Source organism: Mobula hypostoma, chromosome 19, assembly GCF_963921235.1.
Source record: "Mobula hypostoma chromosome 19, sMobHyp1.1, whole genome shotgun sequence".
NCBI classification, from domain to species: domain Eukaryota; kingdom Metazoa; phylum Chordata; class Chondrichthyes; order Myliobatiformes; family Myliobatidae; genus Mobula; species Mobula hypostoma.
Window position 1 is genome coordinate 20,733,445 of NC_086115.1, and position 19,916 is coordinate 20,753,360.

Below are 19,916 nucleotides of genomic sequence, written 5' to 3' on the forward strand. Positions count from 1 at the left end.
CACATCCCTGATCTGCCTAATTGGGATGGCAGCGATGAAGTTAATGACATATTTTACACAGATGTTTTGCTCTAGATACAGACCACCCCCACCACTATGCAGGTCTTTCTAACTAATACATTTAGTGTTATCTTCACAACCATTTAGTGATATTATGATCATAGTTTAAACATAATCATGAATGATTTAAGTAATTGGGTGTTTAAAGTTTGAAACTCCATACAGCTGGAGAATACAACATGACCAATTAAAGCATCTGGTTTCTTGTAATTTATTAACATAAAAAGTTAATGTTCTTCTAAAAACATTTAGCAATGCAAAGGTATCTTCAGTTGATTAACTACTAATCTTTGAAGCAGTTAGGAATTCCACCTTTGCTAGACTTTTTTTTAAACAGTTCACAGTTATCAGAACTCTGTACATCTTTTTTTCTACAAACACACCCCGAAACTACAAAAAATCCATTACACATGCAGTAGTTCAGCCAACTGCAATGCAGTAAAATCATTTTATAACAATATAGTCGACTACCCAGGTATCTACATCACACATCCACATCATGCAGGTGCTCCATTTTCCTTTGACTTTTTACTTTTGTCTTCATCTGAGATTTCTCCCTGTTTTAAAACAAAAGGAATATAATGAACTAAATAGAAACCAGCTGAATCAAATATTAAAAAGTCACCTAAGAGATGCTGCAAATTTTATGCACATATGATTAATACAATGCCTATGACGGTTTTTAAGGCGCAGAGATAAGAGATGCACATAAATTGCCAGGTGCATATACTTGTGAGATTGGATCCTTTTTTACAAAGATGGGACTAAGACTGTTGTAATGATCCCCAGAACAACTGCCTGAAGATTTTGCTGTGCAGACTGATAGCTCAAGATCAGTAAATTAGTAGAGGGAACAATGACAAAAACAAAAACAAAAAAAAACTTCAGTAATGTGATTAAGCAAGCAAAGGTGCAGAAAAGATTCACAAGGATATTACTAGGACTAGAGAAGTTGAGTTACAAGAGACTGGAGAGGACAATGTAAGGAAAGAGTTAACTCTGATTCCTTCTAGGTATATGCTCAAATGTGTAGCACAAAATGGAAATTTGTAGGAGAAAATGGTGTTAGTCTGGGATGTTGGAATGTTTTGAGAAAGTACAAGGGAACTAGTTTACAGCAATGTTTGGAAAACGTACTGACTACCAGTCTATAACCTTGAGAGTAGATAATAGGGGAAAAACATGTTTATCTGGAAAAGTACTGGGTTAAAAGTTATGAATGATTTTGAAGGATCGTGAAAGGTTTTAAAAAAAGCAATTTTCTTTGTGCAAATGGAAATCTTCTCTTGGGGGTGGAGAGGGGGGATCTATGGTTCCCTGAATGTACTGTGTGGGTGGCTTGAAAGTTATTGTTTCTTTTATTACTTTATTAATAATTCTTTCTTCCTGTATTTTTATTCTTTATATAACTAATAATGTAATTTTAAAGCCTTTAACACGTACTGTGCCTCCTTTGTTTGTAGATACCTCTTGCTGCTGAATCAGAAAAGAACAAGGAATGAAATTTAAAATATTTTTAGAATTGGACACGCTGGAGCTATTTTCCATGAGCAAAGGAGGCTGAGGAGTGATCATATAGAAGTTTATAAAATCCTGAATGGCTTAGCAAGGTGGGTGGTCACAGTCTTTTTCCCAGCATAGGGAAATTTAAAACCAAAGAGCGCAGGTTTAAGATGAGAAGGGAAAGGGCATCTTGTTGCCTCACACAAAGGGTGGCGGGTATATGGAATGAGCTGCCAGATGAAGTGGGAGAGGTGTGTACAATTACAATGTTTTAAACAAATACATAAATAAGAAAGGTTGAGGGATACGGGCAAATGGGACTAGCTCAGGGAGACACCTTGATCGCATAGACAATCTGAGCCTGCTTGCATGCTGTATGTCTGTAACATTACAGAAAAACAAAAGCATTTTGCAAACATTTACCATACTTCAAATGCATTTATTTATGAAGTTCTTCAGACATGAATGACTTGTACAAGTGGAAATTCATTCTTTCCCATCCTTGTGGTGAAGGGATAACACTGTGCAAACATCCATATTTACCTTTTTAAGGACACTGTGAATTTCCTCCATAACTGATGACAGTTTCTTATTGGTGTTAATCAACTGCTGTTCAAAACGCAGTTTGGCTTCCTCATACACTTTCAGATTTTCCTCAGCTCGGGCCAGATATTTCTTGTTTTCTTTCATTTCTGAAGACAAGCTTCTGCTGGCAGTTTCCATATTAGATATCTGCTTTTTCCCTTCCTCTGTACAAAATAAGATTAAATTTATGCCTTTACTTAGTCAAAGACACTACCTGGTTGAACATTTAATCAGAAATAACCTGAAAGACAGTGGACCAAGAACGGAAATCAATGACTTTTCATCAGAACTGCTTAAAGTCACTGATCTGAATCTGCACCCTTTCCCTCTGCAGATTCTGCCAGACATTTGGAGTACACCCTACATTTTCTTTTACTTTGATCTGCAGCATCTGCAGTACTTTATTTATATCTTACTACAAGTTATCAACAGGTCAGAAATATGGGCCAAAAGGTTCACAAAATCACATTTACGATCCACTATCAAAATATCAACAACAATCTGTTGAGGGAAGGGTAGGATTGATCTTTGAGGTGGTTAAAAGTTCAGCACAACATCTGGGCCGAAGGGGTTGTACTATGGTTTAGTGTTCTATGTTTGAATTTGTAATCATGGAATGATACAGCACTTTCAACACAACACATTTCATTTAACAGACAGCAAATTGAAAGTTGACACACAGGGCAGGCATTAAGGTGCATCTTGAAGAAGAAAAAAATGGAGATAAGTCCATTTTTTTCTTCTTCAAGATGCACCTTAATGCCTGCCCTGTGTGTCAACTTTCAATTTGCTGTCTGTTAAATGAAATGTGTTGTGTTGAAAGTGCTGTATCATTCCATGATTACAAATTCAAACATAGAATCAATGCTGATCAATCAACTGTCAATACTCATTACTTGGGTGAGATGATGGAGATCATCAAGCTCAAAGAACATTACTCAAGAATCAGAACTTTTATTAAATAACATTGATGAAAAGTTGGGTCACAAGAGATTGACAGAGGACACTGGCGGTGAAATACGATCAGCAACAGAACCATTTTCTTACCGATCTTTGCCTCCAGGGTCTGTGCTTTAAGCTCCATTTCTGCTCGTGCCTTTTCACTTTTTTGTAATTTTTGCAGCAAGTTACCCACATCCACCATTGTTCCATTGTACACTATCAAATTGTTGTTTTCTGTCTTTTCATTGGCTTCTGGTTTCACTATTAAGTTTGGCAACAGCAGCTTGTTTCCTAAAATGAATACAAAGAGTAATGTTATTTACACAACCTGGATTCAAAATTTAACTCATTGTGATAGGATGAAAATAACTTCCCTGTTCTGTAATTATCTTATGGAAAAGAATTTGGGCAACTTCAAACACTGAGGGAGTGGGAATAGTTTGAATTTGTTGAAAGCACAAAGTTCAATAAATAGAGAAAAGGTAGAAGTAAGCAGCAGATGGTGGAAAGAGAAAACAGCAGTAAACATTTGAGGTGAACTAGTTCAGTAAAAACTAGTTAACTAAGTGGTTAGATGCAATGACTGGAAGTGATGGTGCACAAGGTTTGGTCCGGGATCACCAATGCTCTCAATTTTTTTTTACCATAAATTTGCACTTGGGAATCAGAAGTAAAAGTTGCAAACAAACAATGGAGTACAAAGTTTGGTATTTAATGATAGTGAAGTAAGATTTTACAGACATTTATCATTATGCTTCAATTCATCTAGAAATTAAATTGGCTTAATTTTATACTGGGTCATTAACCATCCTTATTTTCAGATTTCTGCTGCATGATTCTTTCACACTTCTAGCTCATTCAGACTCTTAACTATCCAAGCAACCTCCTTAGTTATTCTACAAAAGACTTTTTCCTATAGCAAGAATAGCTCTATAATTGGCAACTTAATTCCAACCAATGAAAAGCAGGACCCTCAATGGTAGTGACCTCCACATTATTCTTGGTGGCAAACGCTATGATGTCAGAAAGAGGGCGGGGCAGATGAATTTGTGGCTGAACAGCTGGTGCAGGGGGCAGGGATTTAAGTTTGTAGACCACTGGGATTCTTGAGGTAAATTCTTGGGTTGGACTTGAACCAGAAAGGGGCCAAAGTCTTTACAAGGAAATTTGATAGTGCCACACAGGAAGGCTTAAACAAGATTGGGGGGGGGGGGGGAGACTGAGCAGGAACATGTCACACAATAAAGAGGGAGCCAATGAGAGCAAGTCAAGTAATCAGGATAGCCAGGGACATAGTAAAGTTAGGGAAAAGTATACTCAATTAATCTGCATTTATTTCAATGCACAAGGTTTAAAAGGCAAGGCTGATGAACTTAGTGTGGATTGGGTCTGAGGACAAGGATGTTATAGCCATAACTGAAATGTGGCTGAGAGAAGGGTGGACCGGTAGCTCAATATTCCAGGATACGGGTGCTTTGGCTGTAAAAGTGTTCAAGTAAGCCAGGAGGGGTGTAGCCTTTCTGATAAGGGAGGATGGAACAGCAGTGCTTAAAGGCAACTTCTTGGGGGATCTAGTGAGGCCATATCAGTAGAACTCGGAAGGAAGGGGAGGGTCACTCTAGTGGGGCTGTATTATAGATCCCATCCCTCCAATAGTCAGTGAGTACTTAGGGTGCAGGTGCACAGACGCACAGACATTTTGCTCGTAGTTGTAAGAATATGAGTTGTATTATTGGGAAAATTGTATTTCCCCATACTTATGAGACTGCCCAGGGTATTAAGAGCCTTGGCATGGTGAAATTTATGGCCAGGAAAGTTTCCCGAGTCAGTGTATAAAGGGCCCTATTAGGGAGGGTACAGTATTGGATCTCGTCTGAGGAACAAAGTAGCGCAGGTTATTTAAGTGGCAAGTCACTGAGGACTTTAGGTCTAGTAATCCTAATTTTAGTTTTAAGATAGTGATGGAACAGGGTAGTTCCAAAGGTTAGAGACCTAAACTGGAGCCTGGTTAATTCTAGGTGAACCAGACAGGATCTAGCAGAGGTCAGTTGGGTGAGCTTGTTTGAAGGGAATGGAATGAAGGGCACACAGGTGGTTTTTAAAGAGGGGGTTGTTAAGTGTCCAGGAGCAGCATGCTCTTGTTCGAGTCAAGTGTAAACATGGCTGTTTAGGGAACATTGGCTGGATGAGAGATATTGAGGCTCTGGTCAAAAGAAAGGAAGCATTCGTTGGATTTAGGTGGTCAGGATCTAGCTAATGATGACAATAAAATGATTAAGAATACTCTTAAGAGGGAAATCAGGAGGATAAAGAGAGCATGGCAAGTATAGTTAAGAAAAATCCGAAGACATTCCGCAGCTATAATAAGAGTGAAAGGCCTCGGAGATCAACAGGGCTGTCTATGCCTTGGACCACAGAAGATGGGATCATTACTGAACATTTCTTCCTCTTGTTTACTGAGGAGAAAAGCATGGTTGCTCTAAATATAAAGGAAACAAGTAGTGTTTTGGAGAACATTCATCTTACCAGGAAGGAAATATTTGCAGCTTTACAGCACATTAAGGTGCACAGATCTTAGGGCCTAACCAAGTTCATCCTTGGATTTGGCGAGAGGCTAGAGGGGAAACTACAGAGCCCTCGAGGAGATATTTGTTTCATGGCTGGCCACTGGTGAAATGTCTGAAGACAGGAAAGTAGCTAAAGTTGTTCCATTGTTTAAAAGGGTTATCAACAAGTACAACTAAGTATTCAGTCTGACACAAGTAGTGGGAAGTTACTGGAGCGATCCTGAGAGACAGGATCTACCAGCATTTGGATAGACGAACTGATTAGGAGGCTTTGTGCAAGGTAAGTGCTGTATTGCTCTATGACATGAAGCAATACATTTTCGGTACAAAAAATGAGGAGGCCAATTGGATTATTGTGAGGACATATACAATAAATGTAGTCCCGTACCGAGCAAATGGTCAGATTCCACCTCGCTCTCTGTCACTGGTACTTTGACTTCATCTTTGCTGCCATCTGTTAGCTTCCTGTATGAACAAGTTTCACGTAGTACCACCTTATTAATTAACTTCTTAACCTGGTAAGAAAAAAAAAATCAAAAACCCTTGATTAGTACTAGAATAATGTTTTTTCCAGCACCCTTTTGTTGATAGTCTTGGCTCTTGATAGGTTATCTACTATTCTCCAATTTTAGCTTTCTTTAATTCCTAAGTATAAAACTTTAAACAGGAGTATTTGTAGGCCGTTCAGTATCTTAAGATACATACAGAAAAGACCAAAGTAGAGTAATGGGATTTAACTATTTTATCCGAATCTTCCCTCTCTTGCCCAAAGGTAGAGCGTTCAAAGGAAGCCCAGTTGAGATCACCTGGCACTGCAGGATGTGAATTTACTAATCTTTAGCTAGAAGTCTGTAGAAATCCTAATCTTCTTCCTCTAGGACAGGGGTTCCCAACTTCTTTATGCCATGGACCCCAGGTTGGGAACCCCTGTTCTTGGGAAATGTAATTACCAGACTTCTACACAGCTGAGAAACCACTGCATGGCTTCTCCTGCAGAACTGATAGGGATCTTGGTTGTGCCTGACAAAGAATCTTCAGTTACAATGGGTTTGCTTACTCAGCTAATAGTCTTGCTTTATGGATTCCATCAGTGAATGTGAAGTACATAAGTTCCCAGGATTGCAACTGCACAAATTCAACAAATTCTAACAACCTGACAGAGAAGCATACCTGTGCCCGTGAAAGGTGAAGTCCAAGAGTATAGATAATTTCTTCAAGATCTTTCTCCAGCAGATAACCACAATAACTTTGATCAAAATAAACAAATGCAAGAAGGAGGTCCTTGTTGAATGTGAACATCTGTTTCTTTTCCTTAAAGAGTCAAAACAAATGCAGTCAAACTTTATAAATGGCCAGATGGCTTAGTTCAAGCCTGACTGTTGTATTACTTAGTGCATACATACTAGCACGTTCAAGGAATAAGACTTCAACAGGTACAGGCATGTTTATCATTGTTCACCCTGTGAAGTTATAAACTGACCATTTATCCCATGACTAGTAACTTGACCATGCCCATCCAAACTCTGAATTGAAAATGCTCTCTTCCAAGCATACTGTAGACACAATGTGGCAAGGTCAACACATCTAACGTCCCATTTCATCATGATCCTGCCTGAAACTGACTCCATACCTTGTCTTTGGATGTGGGATCTCTGGATCTCCTCGATCCTTCTCGTCTGTCATCCTTTTGATCTCTACTGTCTTCATCATCCCTATCTGTTGAGAGTAAATGTACTTAATACAATATTTCAAGTGAAGTTGTTCAGAGCAATATTTGACTTTAAGGATGAGTGCAGCACTATTTAATACACAATAATACCAGGGTAGTAATTACTATCAGATAACCCAAAGAATTCGTTAAGACCATAAAATGTACGAGCAGAATTAGGCTATTCGGCCCATTCAGTCTGCTTTGCCATTCAATCATGGCTGATTTATTTTCCCTCTCAACCCCATTCTTCTGCCTTCTCATCGTAACCTTTGATATCCTTAATGAAATACCCAATCAAACTCCGCTTTAAATATACCCAATGACTTGGCCTCCACAGCTGTCTGTGGCAATGAATTCCACAGATTAACAATTTTCTAGCTATGGAAATTCCTCCTCATCTCTGTTCTAAAGGGATCTCCTATTCCGAGACTGTACCCTCTGGTCCTGGACTCAACCATTATTGGAAACATCCTTGTCAATTCCAATCTATCTTGGCCTTTCAATATTTGGTAATTTTCAGTGAGATCCTCCTTCATTCTTCTAAACTCCAGTGGATACAGGCCCAGAACCATCAAACGCTCCTCATATATGAACCTTTTCATTCCCACGATCATTCTCATAAACCTCCTTTGGACCCCAATGCCAGCACATCTTTTCTTAGAGATTATGCAGGGACTGAGAACACAATCTGTTTTTTACTCAAGAAATTGCAGCTAATAATCATATAGCACATGACTGAAGCAGCTTCAGAAATAAAATACTATATATTTATGAGCCACAGTAAAACCTTTGGATTGCACCATTGAGCTGCAGGAGGAACACAGTGGGTCAAACGACACCTCTGCAGGGAAATAACTGACACTTCAGGTCACGACCTATGTTCCCTCTAAGCTGTGCGCATGCACACACATTTTTCAACCAGTACACAAAGGAAATGAATGTGTGCACAAAAGGTTAGTTACCTAAAATAATGTAGTAATTAATATTTATACTTATTGAAAATAATCTTTTGGCTAAATGTTTCTGTTAACTAGTTAGTTGGTTTTTCAAATACCACAATGCATGTCACTAATTTACGTCACCTCACCTTTCCTGTTCTGGGATCTGGGAGACAATGTTTCGTGGAGTGACAAAGTTAAAGTTTTGCTAAGCCAACAACGTGAAGAAAACGTCACAGTAGATACAAGTTCGCTGTTGACTTTTATAAATAGTCTTTGTGTTCATTTAGAAGAAAGGTTTCCTGAAGATGAGGTACAAGAATGGTCAGCTTTTGATTTCTCTTCAATTGAAAATTGTGACTTCACATTTGATAGTTAGACAGTTTAACGATTTCAAATTGAAAATTGTGACTTCACATTTGATAGTTAGACAGTTTAACGATTTCAAATTTTCCATGCAAGAAAAAATTAAATCCAAACTGATTTCAAACTTCGCTCAAATGGAGGCATTTGTACTTCAAAATGAACAGTTTTGCGACCTTGCACAGTTGATGGACATTGGGGGACCCTTTCTTGCGTCTAGTGCGGACTGTGAGCAAGGTTTTAGCCCAATGAATCAACTAAAAAACAAGCTGAGAATTCGTTTAGGTGAATGTCATTTGGATATGTTAATGAGAATCAAAAGCTATCAATTGGATGGAAGTTCTATTAGTCTAGATAGAGTTTATAAAGAATGGGTAAATGCCAAAGACAGGAGAGAGAAAAAAATAACCTGAGTGACTTAAATATGTATGTTATTTTGTTGTTATTCTGTGCAGTTTTATGTCAAATATTTTGTAAACCTGCATAAACTGTGCCATCTGTGCATTCAGTGCGCACATACTTTTGTCACAGGAAAAAAATTTGCACAACATAAGATTTTTGCGCACACTGACCACTAAAAATTAAGGGAACATTGGTCACGATCTTTCATCTGGACATTTCCCCCACAAATGCTTTCTAGAGCAGTTTGTTTTTTTGCTCCAAGTTCTAGCATCTAGTCTATTGTGTATACATTTGGCTGATAAGGTAGGTTTTAACATAGAAAGGCTAAGAGCAAAGGCTGCCGCTAGTCTTCTAGTGAATGGTGACGAAGTGATTGAGTGGAAAACTTAAAACACAGCAGACAACGAATTGGTTGAAAAAAAACCCAATCAACTTAATTACATCTTCTAGCACTTGCCCAATAGTACAGCAAATGATCAAAGTTCAAAGTAAAGTTATTATCAAAGTACATCTATAACAAATATATACTTTAATAATAAATGTACTTTGAACTAAATGTAACCATATACAACACTGTTTAATTTTCTTGCAGGTATTCACAGTAAAACCAAGAAACAATAGAATCAGTGAAAGACTGCTCCCAACAGGATGGGCAAACAACCAACGTGCAAAAGACAACAAACTGCAAACACAGAAAGAAACAATAGTCAGTAATAAATAGAGAACATGAGATAAAGAGTCCTGCAAAGCGAGTCCATAGGTTGTGGGAACAGTTCAGTGATGGGGTGAGTGAAGTTACCCTTCCTGTTCAAGAACAGGATGGTTGAGGGGTAGTAACTGTTCCTGAACCTAGTGGTGTGGGTCCCAAGGCTCCTGTAGCTCCTTCATGATGGCAGCAGTGAGAAGGGAGCGTGGCCCAGATGGCGGAGACCCTGATGATGGAGGCTGCATTCCTGGGACAGCGCACCATACAGATGTGCTCAGTGGTGGTGAGGGCTTTACCTATGATGGACCGGGCTGTATCCATTACTTTCTGTAGGCTTTTCCATTCAAGGGCTTTGATATTTCCATACTAGGTTATGATGCAACCAGTCAATACACTCTCCACTGCACAATTATGAAGGTTATGGCTCTTAATGCGAATATTCAAGTACTTCACAAAAACATATCATTTCAGGTCCAAGGCCCTTCATCAGATCTGCAGCACCGGCAGTTTTGATTTGTTTTACAAATGTAATGAAGGTTTTTGCCTCTGCCATCCTCTGGACAGCAAGTTCCTAACACTAAACACTCTTTTGGTGATCCTAACTTATTTCCTAACTTCCCTATTTACGTTAAATCCACGTTGCTTGTTTTTGAAGTTTTCTGCAAAGGGGTATAGGTTCTTCTAATTTACTTTATTTAGATCCTTCCCAAATCACCCAAGTTAAATCACCCTTCAGCTTCCTTTATTTCAATTAAAACATCACAAGCCAAACCTACTTTTCTTCAGAACTAAAAATTTCCAGTTCCAATGGCACAGAAGGAGCCAATCAACATATTGAATTTACACTCCCCCCTCTGGAAAAATCCAGTCTGTTTGAATCTCCCCCATTTAGCCCTTTGCCCCTGCAGATATTCCCAAGTGGCTATCTAATTCTTATTTATCTATTTACAGATGCAGCGCGAAACAGCACCTTGTGGCCCACAAGCTGTGCTGCCCAGCAACACACCAATTTAACCCTAGCCTAATTACAGGACAAATTACACTAACTAATTAACCCACTAACTGTTACATATTTGGACTACGGGAGGAAACTGGAGCACGTAGAGGAAAACCATGTGCATACAGGAAGAACAAACAAATGTTCTTGCAGAGGAGGCTAGAATTGAACTTTGATGCCCTGAGCTGTAATCGTGTCGTGCTGACTGCCACACTACTGTGATGCCCCAATTATTTCACTTTGAAGTCAGAGTTGCAAGTCTCATCGTTTCCAAAGGCAGAAGTTCCAGGTCATCACCACTTACTATTTAAATAGATTTTCTTCACACTCTTGTATTTTTTTTGCATACGGAAGATTGTAAGATTACTGTAATTCTTTCCACTTTTCTCACCCTTACATCATTAATTACCTGGGACCACCCACACCAGGCGACTGATTTACTCAAAGCCAGGCATTTCCAGTATAGCTTGCTAATGAGTTTTCATTTAATAACAACTTTCTTGCTTGCCGCTCAAACCAAATGGATTCATTTTGTCTCTCAAGAATACCCCTGATCCAGCTTTACAATGTGTGGACAAATCAGTGCTGCCATCCAACATCCCCCTTCTCCTACCCCATCTTTTTGGAACAATTTATATCTGTGAACATGAAGCACAATATGCGCTATTTTTTTCAGGACAATTTGACATTATTTCCGCGATAACATACATTTGGACAGTTATTTTATTTCCTCTTGTAGCTTTATTATTGTATTTGCCATAATTACGCACTTACGTATTTGTTAAAACGCCACTTTTTTAGGATTTGTGCATGACTGGCAAGCACAGGATTTATTGTCCAGACTTTATTACCCTTGTAGTGGACAGTTTTCTTCAACTGGATTGGGTGTTTTGGAGGAGAACCCATGGGCAGTGGTATCCAGAGGAGTTGTGGATGAACAGAAAACAAATTTTCAACCTTATAACACAAGGAAAGCAATTGACAAGACAGATGAAGATGGCTGGGTTGAGGACACTGCCCTGAAAAACTATTGCAATGATACCTTGGGTTTTGGATGACTAACTTCCATCAACCTCAACCGGTTTCCTTTGTGTATAAACGTAAACACGAGGAATTCTGCAGATGCTGGAAATTCAAGCAACACACATCAAAGTTGCTGGTGAACGCAGAAGGCCAGGCAGCATCTCTAGGAAGAGGTACAGTCGACGTTTCAGGCCGAGAACCTTCGTCAGGACTTACAGTCGACGTTTCAGGCAGAGACCCCTCGTCAGGTCCTGATGAAGGGTCTCGGCCCGAAACGCCGACTCTACCTCTTCCTAGAGATGCTGCCTGGCCTGCTGCGTTCACCAGCAACTTTGATGTGTGTCCTTTGTGTATAAGCTTTGATTATAGCCACTTTTGGTATGTTTGTTGTTAGCACTTCACAAGGAACCTGGTTTGATGCTCTGGCTTCATGCTAATGTTTCATTAAGGGACGTTTTAATACACATTATATATAAGATTGTGTTAGTGTACATTTCTGTTGTTGATAATGACTCAAGGTGCAATGTAAATGCCCATTTTTGAGTTACTAATTCTGTTCTGAGTCCAAGCCATTTAGCACAATTATAATACTACCCAATGCTTATTTACAGGTTGTCTTTGGTATGAAGATGAGACTATCTCAATTAGAATGCATGGTGAGCACTCCTACCAATAGCATCATGAATAAATGCACCAATACAATCAGAGTGGGGTAGAAGACTTCATGTGCATTTATTCTGCAGGCTCCTGCACTTATCATGGGCTCTTATCTTGTTAAGCAGCCTCATAAGTGGCACCTTATCAAAGGCCTTCTGAAAATCCAAGTACACAACATCCATTGATTCTCCTTTGACTATCCTGCTTGTCTTTTCCCCCTCAAAGAATTCTAACAGACTGTCCCCTAAGGGAACCTTGCTGACTTTAGCCTACTTTATCACGTGCCTCCAAGTATCCCGAGAGCTCATCCTCAACAATCAATTCCAACATCATCCCAACCACCGAGGTCTGGCTAACTGGGCTAAAATTTCCTTTCTTCTCTCTCCCTCCCTTCTTGAAGGATGAGCGACATTTGCAACTTTCGAGTCCTCTGGAATCACGCTGAAATCTAGTGATTCTTGAAAGATTAGTAATACCTCCACCATCTCTTCAGCTACCTTTTCCAGAATACTGGGGTGTGGTGCGTCTGGTTCAGATGACTTATCTACACTCAGACCTTTCAGCATCCCAAGCACATTCTCTCTAGTAATAGCAAACACATTCAGTTCTGCCCTGATCGCTTAAACCTCTGGCATACTGCTAGTGTCTTCTACAGTGAACACTGATGCAAAATACTTAATTCAGTTCCCCTGCCATTTCCTTGCGCCCTGTTACTACCTCTCCAGCTGTCTAATAGCTTCCCTCGCCTCCCTTTCACTCTGTATTTATCTGGAAAAAATCTTCAGTATCCTCTTTGATATTATTGCTAGTTTACCTTCATATTTCATCTTCTCCCTCCTTATGGCTTTTTTAGTTGCCTTTTGTTGGTTTTAAAAGCCTCCCAATCCCCTAAATTCCCACTAATTTTTGCTCTATTATATGCCCTGTCTTTTACTTCTGGTTGTTTTTGACTTCCTTTATCAGCTATGGTTGCTTCATCCTGCCTTCAGAATAATTTGTTCTTTGGGCTGTATCTACCTTGACCCTTCCAAACTGTTGCCAGAATCTCCAGCCACTGTTTTATCATTATCCCTGTTAATGATCCCTTCCAATCAACTTTTGCCAGCTCCTCTTTCATTCTGATATATCAGACTTTAGCTTTTCCCTCTCAAATTGCAGAGTAAATTCTATTACATTATGAGCACTGCCTCCTTAAGCTCCTTAATCATATCCAGTTAATTATAGAACATCCAATCCAGAATAGCTTTTCCCTGAGTGGGCTCAACCACAAGCTGCTCTAAAACACCATCTCATGGGCATTGTGCAAATTCTCTTCTCTTGGGATCCAGCACCAACCTGATTTTCCCAATCTACCTGCATTTTAAAATTCTCCATGACTATTATAACACTGCCCCTTTGACACGCATTTTCTATTTCCTGTTGTAACTTATAGCACACTGTTCAAAGGTCGGTATATAAATCTCACCAGGGTGTTTTTACCCTTGCAGTTTCGTAACTCTAACAACAAGGATTCCACACCTCTTTTAAGGATTTGGTTTCATTTTTTTAAACCAACAGAGCCATACCATCTCCTCTGCCTACCTGCCTGTTCTTTTGACTCAGTGATGGTAACGTCATACCTGCCGATCTCTAGCTGTGCTACAAGACCATCTTATTCTGTATACTGCGGGCTTTCAAATATAACTTCTTCAGTCCTGTCTTCATCACCCTTTTCAATTTTGTCCCCATTACACTGTAATTTATCGCACTGACTACAATTTTGCCTTATCATCTGCCTGTCCTTCCTGACAGTCTCACTACACACTGCATCTGCTTGTATACCAACTTCACCATGCTCAGTCCCATCTCTCCGGTTTCCCATCCCTCTGCCAAATTAGTTTAAACCCTCCCCAACAGCTCTAGCAAATCTGCCCGCAAGGATATCGGACCCCTTGGGTTCAAGTGTAACCCATTTCTTTGTACAGGTCATACCTCCTTACCAGTTCCCACCCTTTGAAATTTACATTCTTCCTCTCATGCACACGGAAAGCTAAGAAGTTTTCCAGCAGCATGAGAATGATCAACTAACATCTACCAGCACTGCTCTAAATTTTACCGTCTTCTTCCCTTCTGATTCTTGTTTAAATGGATTTGAGTTGACGGATTGATCTTTCTCTTTTATGGAAGCTTGTATGGCATATGGCTCCGGGGTTGTGTTCCCAATGGGTTTTTTTTGTCAGTAGGGATTTTTTTTTGTTTTAGTCAGTGGGGGTTCTCTTTTCCTTCTTTCTTTTTTCCAAAAAAAGTTTTAACATTTTATTTTTTCTTCTTATTATTGATATATTATTTAACTTTGTTAATCAGTTATTTGATAATTTAATTTCTCATTGTACATATTGTACATGTTGACTTGATTACTTCAATGTTTTTTTTGTTGATCTTTAATGATAATAAAAAAGATTTAAAAATAAGTTTTACCATCTTCATCTTCATCTTCAGCATCATCTGCATCCAAAGGATCATAATCATCCAGATTGGCATCCTCCTCCATTTCTTCATCTTCCTTAGAGTCATTCCTCTTTCTGAAATCTTTCTCATCTCTGTCCTTTTCTTCTTTCTGAAATGTTATTGAAATATTATTTAGGTTCAAAGTTCATGGAGTGCTTTACTTTCACCAGTTATTAAATACAGTCAAAAATAAGAGACATTATGAATTGTTATATATTTATTATATATATTATATATATTATGTTCCAATTTTAATCAAAGAAACCAAAAAACAACAATCCCAAACACAAGAGATTCTGCAGATGCCGGAAATCTCGAGGAACACACACTGAAGGAAGTGTTGGAGGAACTCAGCAGGTCACGCATCTGTGAGAGGAATAAATAGGTGACATTTCGGGCAAAGTCCTTTCATCAGGACTGGAAAGGAAGGAAGCCAGAATAAGAAAGTGGAGTGAGGGCAAGGTGGGTGGATGGAGGAAGGATGGATGAATGAAGAAAGAAACTGGAGGTGGTAAGTGGAAGGGGTAAAGGGCTAAAGAAAGAATCTGATAGAATAGAGTGGACCATGGGATAAAGAGAATGAAGCACTAAAGAGAGGTGATGAGCAGGTGAGGAAAAGAGAAGAGCTTAGAGGGAAAAAAGTTAGCAATCACTATTCATGCCATCAGGTTGCAGAAAGAACACCTCATTCTGTCTGAACATTGACTTCTCTAACTTCTGGTAATTCTCCCCTCCCCTTGTCTCTTTCTCCATTCCACCTCCCCTCTTAGCCCATCAGGCAGGAGTTACCTGATCCACACATCAAGATTCAACTACAGCTTCTTCCCTACTGCCATCAGGTTCCTGAACCAGCCTGAGAAAACTTATTCTACCTCAGGCTATATTTTACTTAACTAATGCTGTTAAGTGTCAAGTTATGTATAATTTATGTAACTTTGTCAAATTTGTAATTACTATTGTACCGTACAAAAACTAATTTTAATGGTGTTTATAGCCTTTGTATGCATGCCTATTACAATGCGCTTGACTTATCAACTCAGCTACACCATCATCACAGGTAGGGGCACTAGGAGCTTCACCCAGAGGCACTGGCATACTACAGGAACTTCAGCATCACGGGAACAAGCAGCCTGTGAAAACTTAACCAGCTCCATTATGGGCAGTACTAGCCTTCCCACGATCGAGGACATCTTCACAAAGTGACGCCGTAAAAGCTGGCATCCATCATGAAGGATGCCCACCACCCAGGACATGCCCTGGGTTACTGGAGCACTGAATTTGGCTGAGAGGGAAGGGTCTGCTGCCACAAGCCTCTCCCAGCTGCACCATTCTGCCCATTGTCAGGATTTCAAATTTGCAATGAGAGAATTCTTTGGCAGGATCAAGGTATTTTCAGTATTTGCTCCCTTGCCCTGTGTAACTAACCTTGTTCCAGGTGAAATAAATGTATTTGAATGGGGGCTGATGTCTCGTGTTTGGCTGAGCATCAGACCGGATGACCCCTTCCCTGTGCGTAGACACAGTTAATATAACTAATCCTATGATATTCAATAAACTTAAATTATAGCCTCAATAACAGAAACATGCCTGTGTATTCAATCAAAAGCATCGCCTGCATAACAGTACCTTATTTCCATCTTTATCTTCTTTCTTATCTTTCTCATCTCCTGATTTTCTTCTTTTGCTCTTTGGCTCATTTGTCTCTTCATCCTTCTCTTCTTTTTTCTCTTTTTTCTCGCTTTCTTTTTTCTCTTCTTTCCGCTCTTTCTTCTCTTTTTCCTTTTTGTCATCTTTTTCTGGGAGTGCAACTAGCGCTTTGTATATTCGATATCCAAAGTCTCTCTGCAGCATTTCATTGAAGAGTTCAGCGAACAGAGATACCTGCAAAGAGAAATTTATTACAGTGAGGGAAGGGTCTGCTGCCACAAGCCTCTATTACCTGTAGTGCTTTGTGCATGCTCAAGTATTTTAGTTTATTAAAAGAAAACTCCAAAGTAATATACAAATAGTATTTGTTACAGGATAACACGAGGAAATCTGCAGATGCTGGAATTTCAAGCAACACACATATAAGTTGCTGGTGAATGCAGCAGGCCAGGCAGCATCTCCAGGAAGAGGTACAGTTGATGTTTCGGGCTGAGACCCTTCGTCAGGACTAACTGAAAGAAGAGATAGTTAAGTAACTCTTCTTTCAGTTAGTCCTGACGAAGGGTCTTGGCCTGAAACGTCAACTGTACCTCTTCCTAGAGATGCTGCCTGGCCTGCTGCATTCACCAGCAACTTTTATGTGTGTTGCTTGTTACAGGATAGCTTGTCATGCTTCCCAACTGGAGGATGTGGGGATTTGCTAAGAGTAAGACTCCTGTGAGCAGCTATGTCACGAACTGGCTTTAAGCAGTATCACCAAGTTGGATTGAGTGCTGAAGACATTGACACATTATGGTGGGGGAAGAACCTGGGCAGTTTAGTGCTGACAAGCAATCACACCGCTGGGCTGCAAGACCAGAATAGGGTGCTGTGACTGATGGTGCACAGGGAAGGGGGAAAAAAGTGAAAACAATCATGGCAATGAGTTCAATCTACCTATAACTGGTCAGAGTAAGAATAAAGATCGCCAGGACAGATGGAGGAAGTGCTGTCCAGAATGGGAAGGGGGAATGAAAATAAATGTGATTGTTGTGGGAATTTCATAAATATGGGATAAATAGCATCTTTTTCCTCCCCTCAAGAGTTTGGAATTCAATTTGGCCTGGTGCCTAGTTCAGAATCATGTCCAACTAGCCTGAAATATTATTGGCACTAAAAATACACAAGAGGTCCTGTTAAAATTGTACCAGGTTGAAGTTGGTAAATAAAGGAAGATGATTTCAACAGTCAATTTGTTTTGCATTATTACCAAGACCATGTGTAGCTTAGGAGGGTGAACACATCGCTGAAGGAACAGTGAGGGGGAAAATCAGTTTCACTTCGTGAGCTCTGGTATCATTTCTGGGACAATAAGACAATTTATGCTCGAGGGGCTCCAATATACACAAGATCTACTGGGTAAGGTACCACAACCACCACTTACACTTAGCCACAATGCACAAGAGTATATGGCTCTATCGCCAATCCACCAACAATGCTCACCTAACTCCCTCGGAGAACCTCATACTCAGCTTGAGCGACTGCACTACTACTGGGCAACGTGGAGGGGTAGAGCTAGCAATTTCTGATGAAAACACCTAATTAATCAAACAGTTATTATACTGGAGACTTTCATGACAGAATCATGAAATATTAAAAGATTTAAGGCTCAAGTGTACAGGCACCTGACCTACAATCAAGCAATCATTTGACAAAGGTACAGGAGGTTTAAACAGGGGAATTTTAAACTTTTGTAGGCTGATGGCAAACAAACAGGTATACAGAATCTAATAAGATTAGAGGACTTCTTAGCCAATTCTACTTCCAAAGGTTATGGCAACAAGTTCTTCTAAGTATGGTGTATTGAGAGTTACTGCATGTTTTTTAGACAATGAGTCTAAGTTCATTATTTTCTGGTGAAAATATTGCTCCTTGCTTCCTCTCTAATTTTTTTGCCAAATTAACATTAGTCACCTTTACACTATCAATCTCTCTACTAGGTGAGACAGGCCTTCCCTGTTCCCACTGTGTACTCTAGTAACTTTAGATGTATACTGCCTCTCTCAATTATTGTAATCAGACAAGCTTTAACCATGTCTCCACATTGACATCCCTAACAACATCCTTGTACCTTTCCCTGGCACTTTCTCCAGTGAAATCCCATCCTTTTTATCCCTTATTCTCGAGGATCCCAATCTATTTCACAACGTAGTTTTCTGCAGCATTTCTTAAAATCAATAGGCCGGTGAGCCTGACACCAGTAGTGGGAAAGTTATTGAAAGGTATTCTAAGGGTCTGGATATATGAAAATTTAGATAGACATGGGATGATTAGGGATAGTCAGTATGGCTTTATGCCTGGTAGGTCATATCTAACTAATCTTATAGTTTTTTCAGAAAAGTTACCAGGAAAGTTGAAGGCAAAGCAGTGGATGTTGTCTACATGGACTTTAACAAGGCACTTGACAGGATCCCGCATGGGGATAATGGTTGGTCAGAAAGGTTCGGTTGCTTGATATTCAAAATGAGGTAGTAAATTGGATTAGACATTGGCTTCGTGGGAGAAGCCAGAGTGGTGGTAGATGGTTGCCTCTCTAACTGGAGGCCTGACACTAGCGGAGTGCTGCAGGGAATGGTGCTGTGTCTGTTGTTGCTTGTTATCTATATCAACAATCTGGATGATAATGTGCTTAACTGGATCAGCAAATTTCTGAATGACACCATGATTGGAGGTATAGTGGACAGCAGGAAGACTATTAGAGCCTACAGCAGGATCTGGACCAACTGGAAAACTGTGCTGAAAAATAGCATGGAACACACCCGGGGAGGTGCTTAGGAGGATTAACAGCACCTAACGGCAACTCCTTTGCTTGCAACAGCTCTATTTCCATCTTTAATATCTCTATTTTTCCCTTTCAGGGTCCTTTTGAAGACCCTGACCCGGAGTTACACGCAGACTATGGTTCTTTGCAGGAATGGGACCTGCTCTTGAGTGTCTCATGAATGGCCGTTGTTCAGCACGCCAAGGGCTTGGCCCAAGATCTTTGCTTGCCTTCTGAGGACTGAGATTTCGTGGCTCTGGAGACGGGGGGTGGGGGAGGTGGTGGAATTGGAGGTCGGAGCCTCTGCAGGAGATCAGAATGTCGTTGGAGACAGAAGATCTCTGGCCAGAGATCTGAGATCTTTGGGCATAAGGCTCGGAAAAAGCGACACAATGGACTTTTAACATCATAAACCAGCAAATTGTTTGTTATCTCTTGCTGTGAAACAGAGACATCTCTTTCTCCCTTATTCGGGAGAGAGAGAGCCTGTGGTATGTCAAATACCAGGTGAACAAGTAGTCTTTGGGG

At 39.9% G+C, this 19,916-nt stretch overlaps 1 protein-coding gene across 3 annotated transcripts in view; it reads right to left on the reverse strand.

Moving 5' to 3' along the window:
• Window positions 1-261: 261 nt before the first annotated feature.
• ccar1 (cell division cycle and apoptosis regulator 1) overlaps window positions 262-19,916 on the reverse strand; it is a 61,050-nt gene continuing 41,395 nt past the window's right edge. For all 3 annotated transcript variants that reach the window (XM_063071507.1, XM_063071505.1, XM_063071506.1), the window contains 8 exons: window positions 16,568-16,822; window positions 14,912-15,050; window positions 7,288-7,373; window positions 6,828-6,968; window positions 6,046-6,172; window positions 3,196-3,381; window positions 2,107-2,312; window positions 262-617 (listed from right to left, as the gene is read on the reverse strand). In XM_063071507.1, coding sequence (XP_062927577.1) covers window positions 558-617; window positions 2,107-2,312; window positions 3,196-3,381; window positions 6,046-6,172; window positions 6,828-6,968; window positions 7,288-7,373; window positions 14,912-15,050; window positions 16,568-16,822 — 1,200 coding nt within the window. In that variant the 3' untranslated portion in view covers window positions 262-557. The remainder of the gene's footprint in view (window positions 618-2,106; window positions 2,313-3,195; window positions 3,382-6,045; window positions 6,173-6,827; window positions 6,969-7,287; window positions 7,374-14,911; window positions 15,051-16,567; window positions 16,823-19,916) is intronic.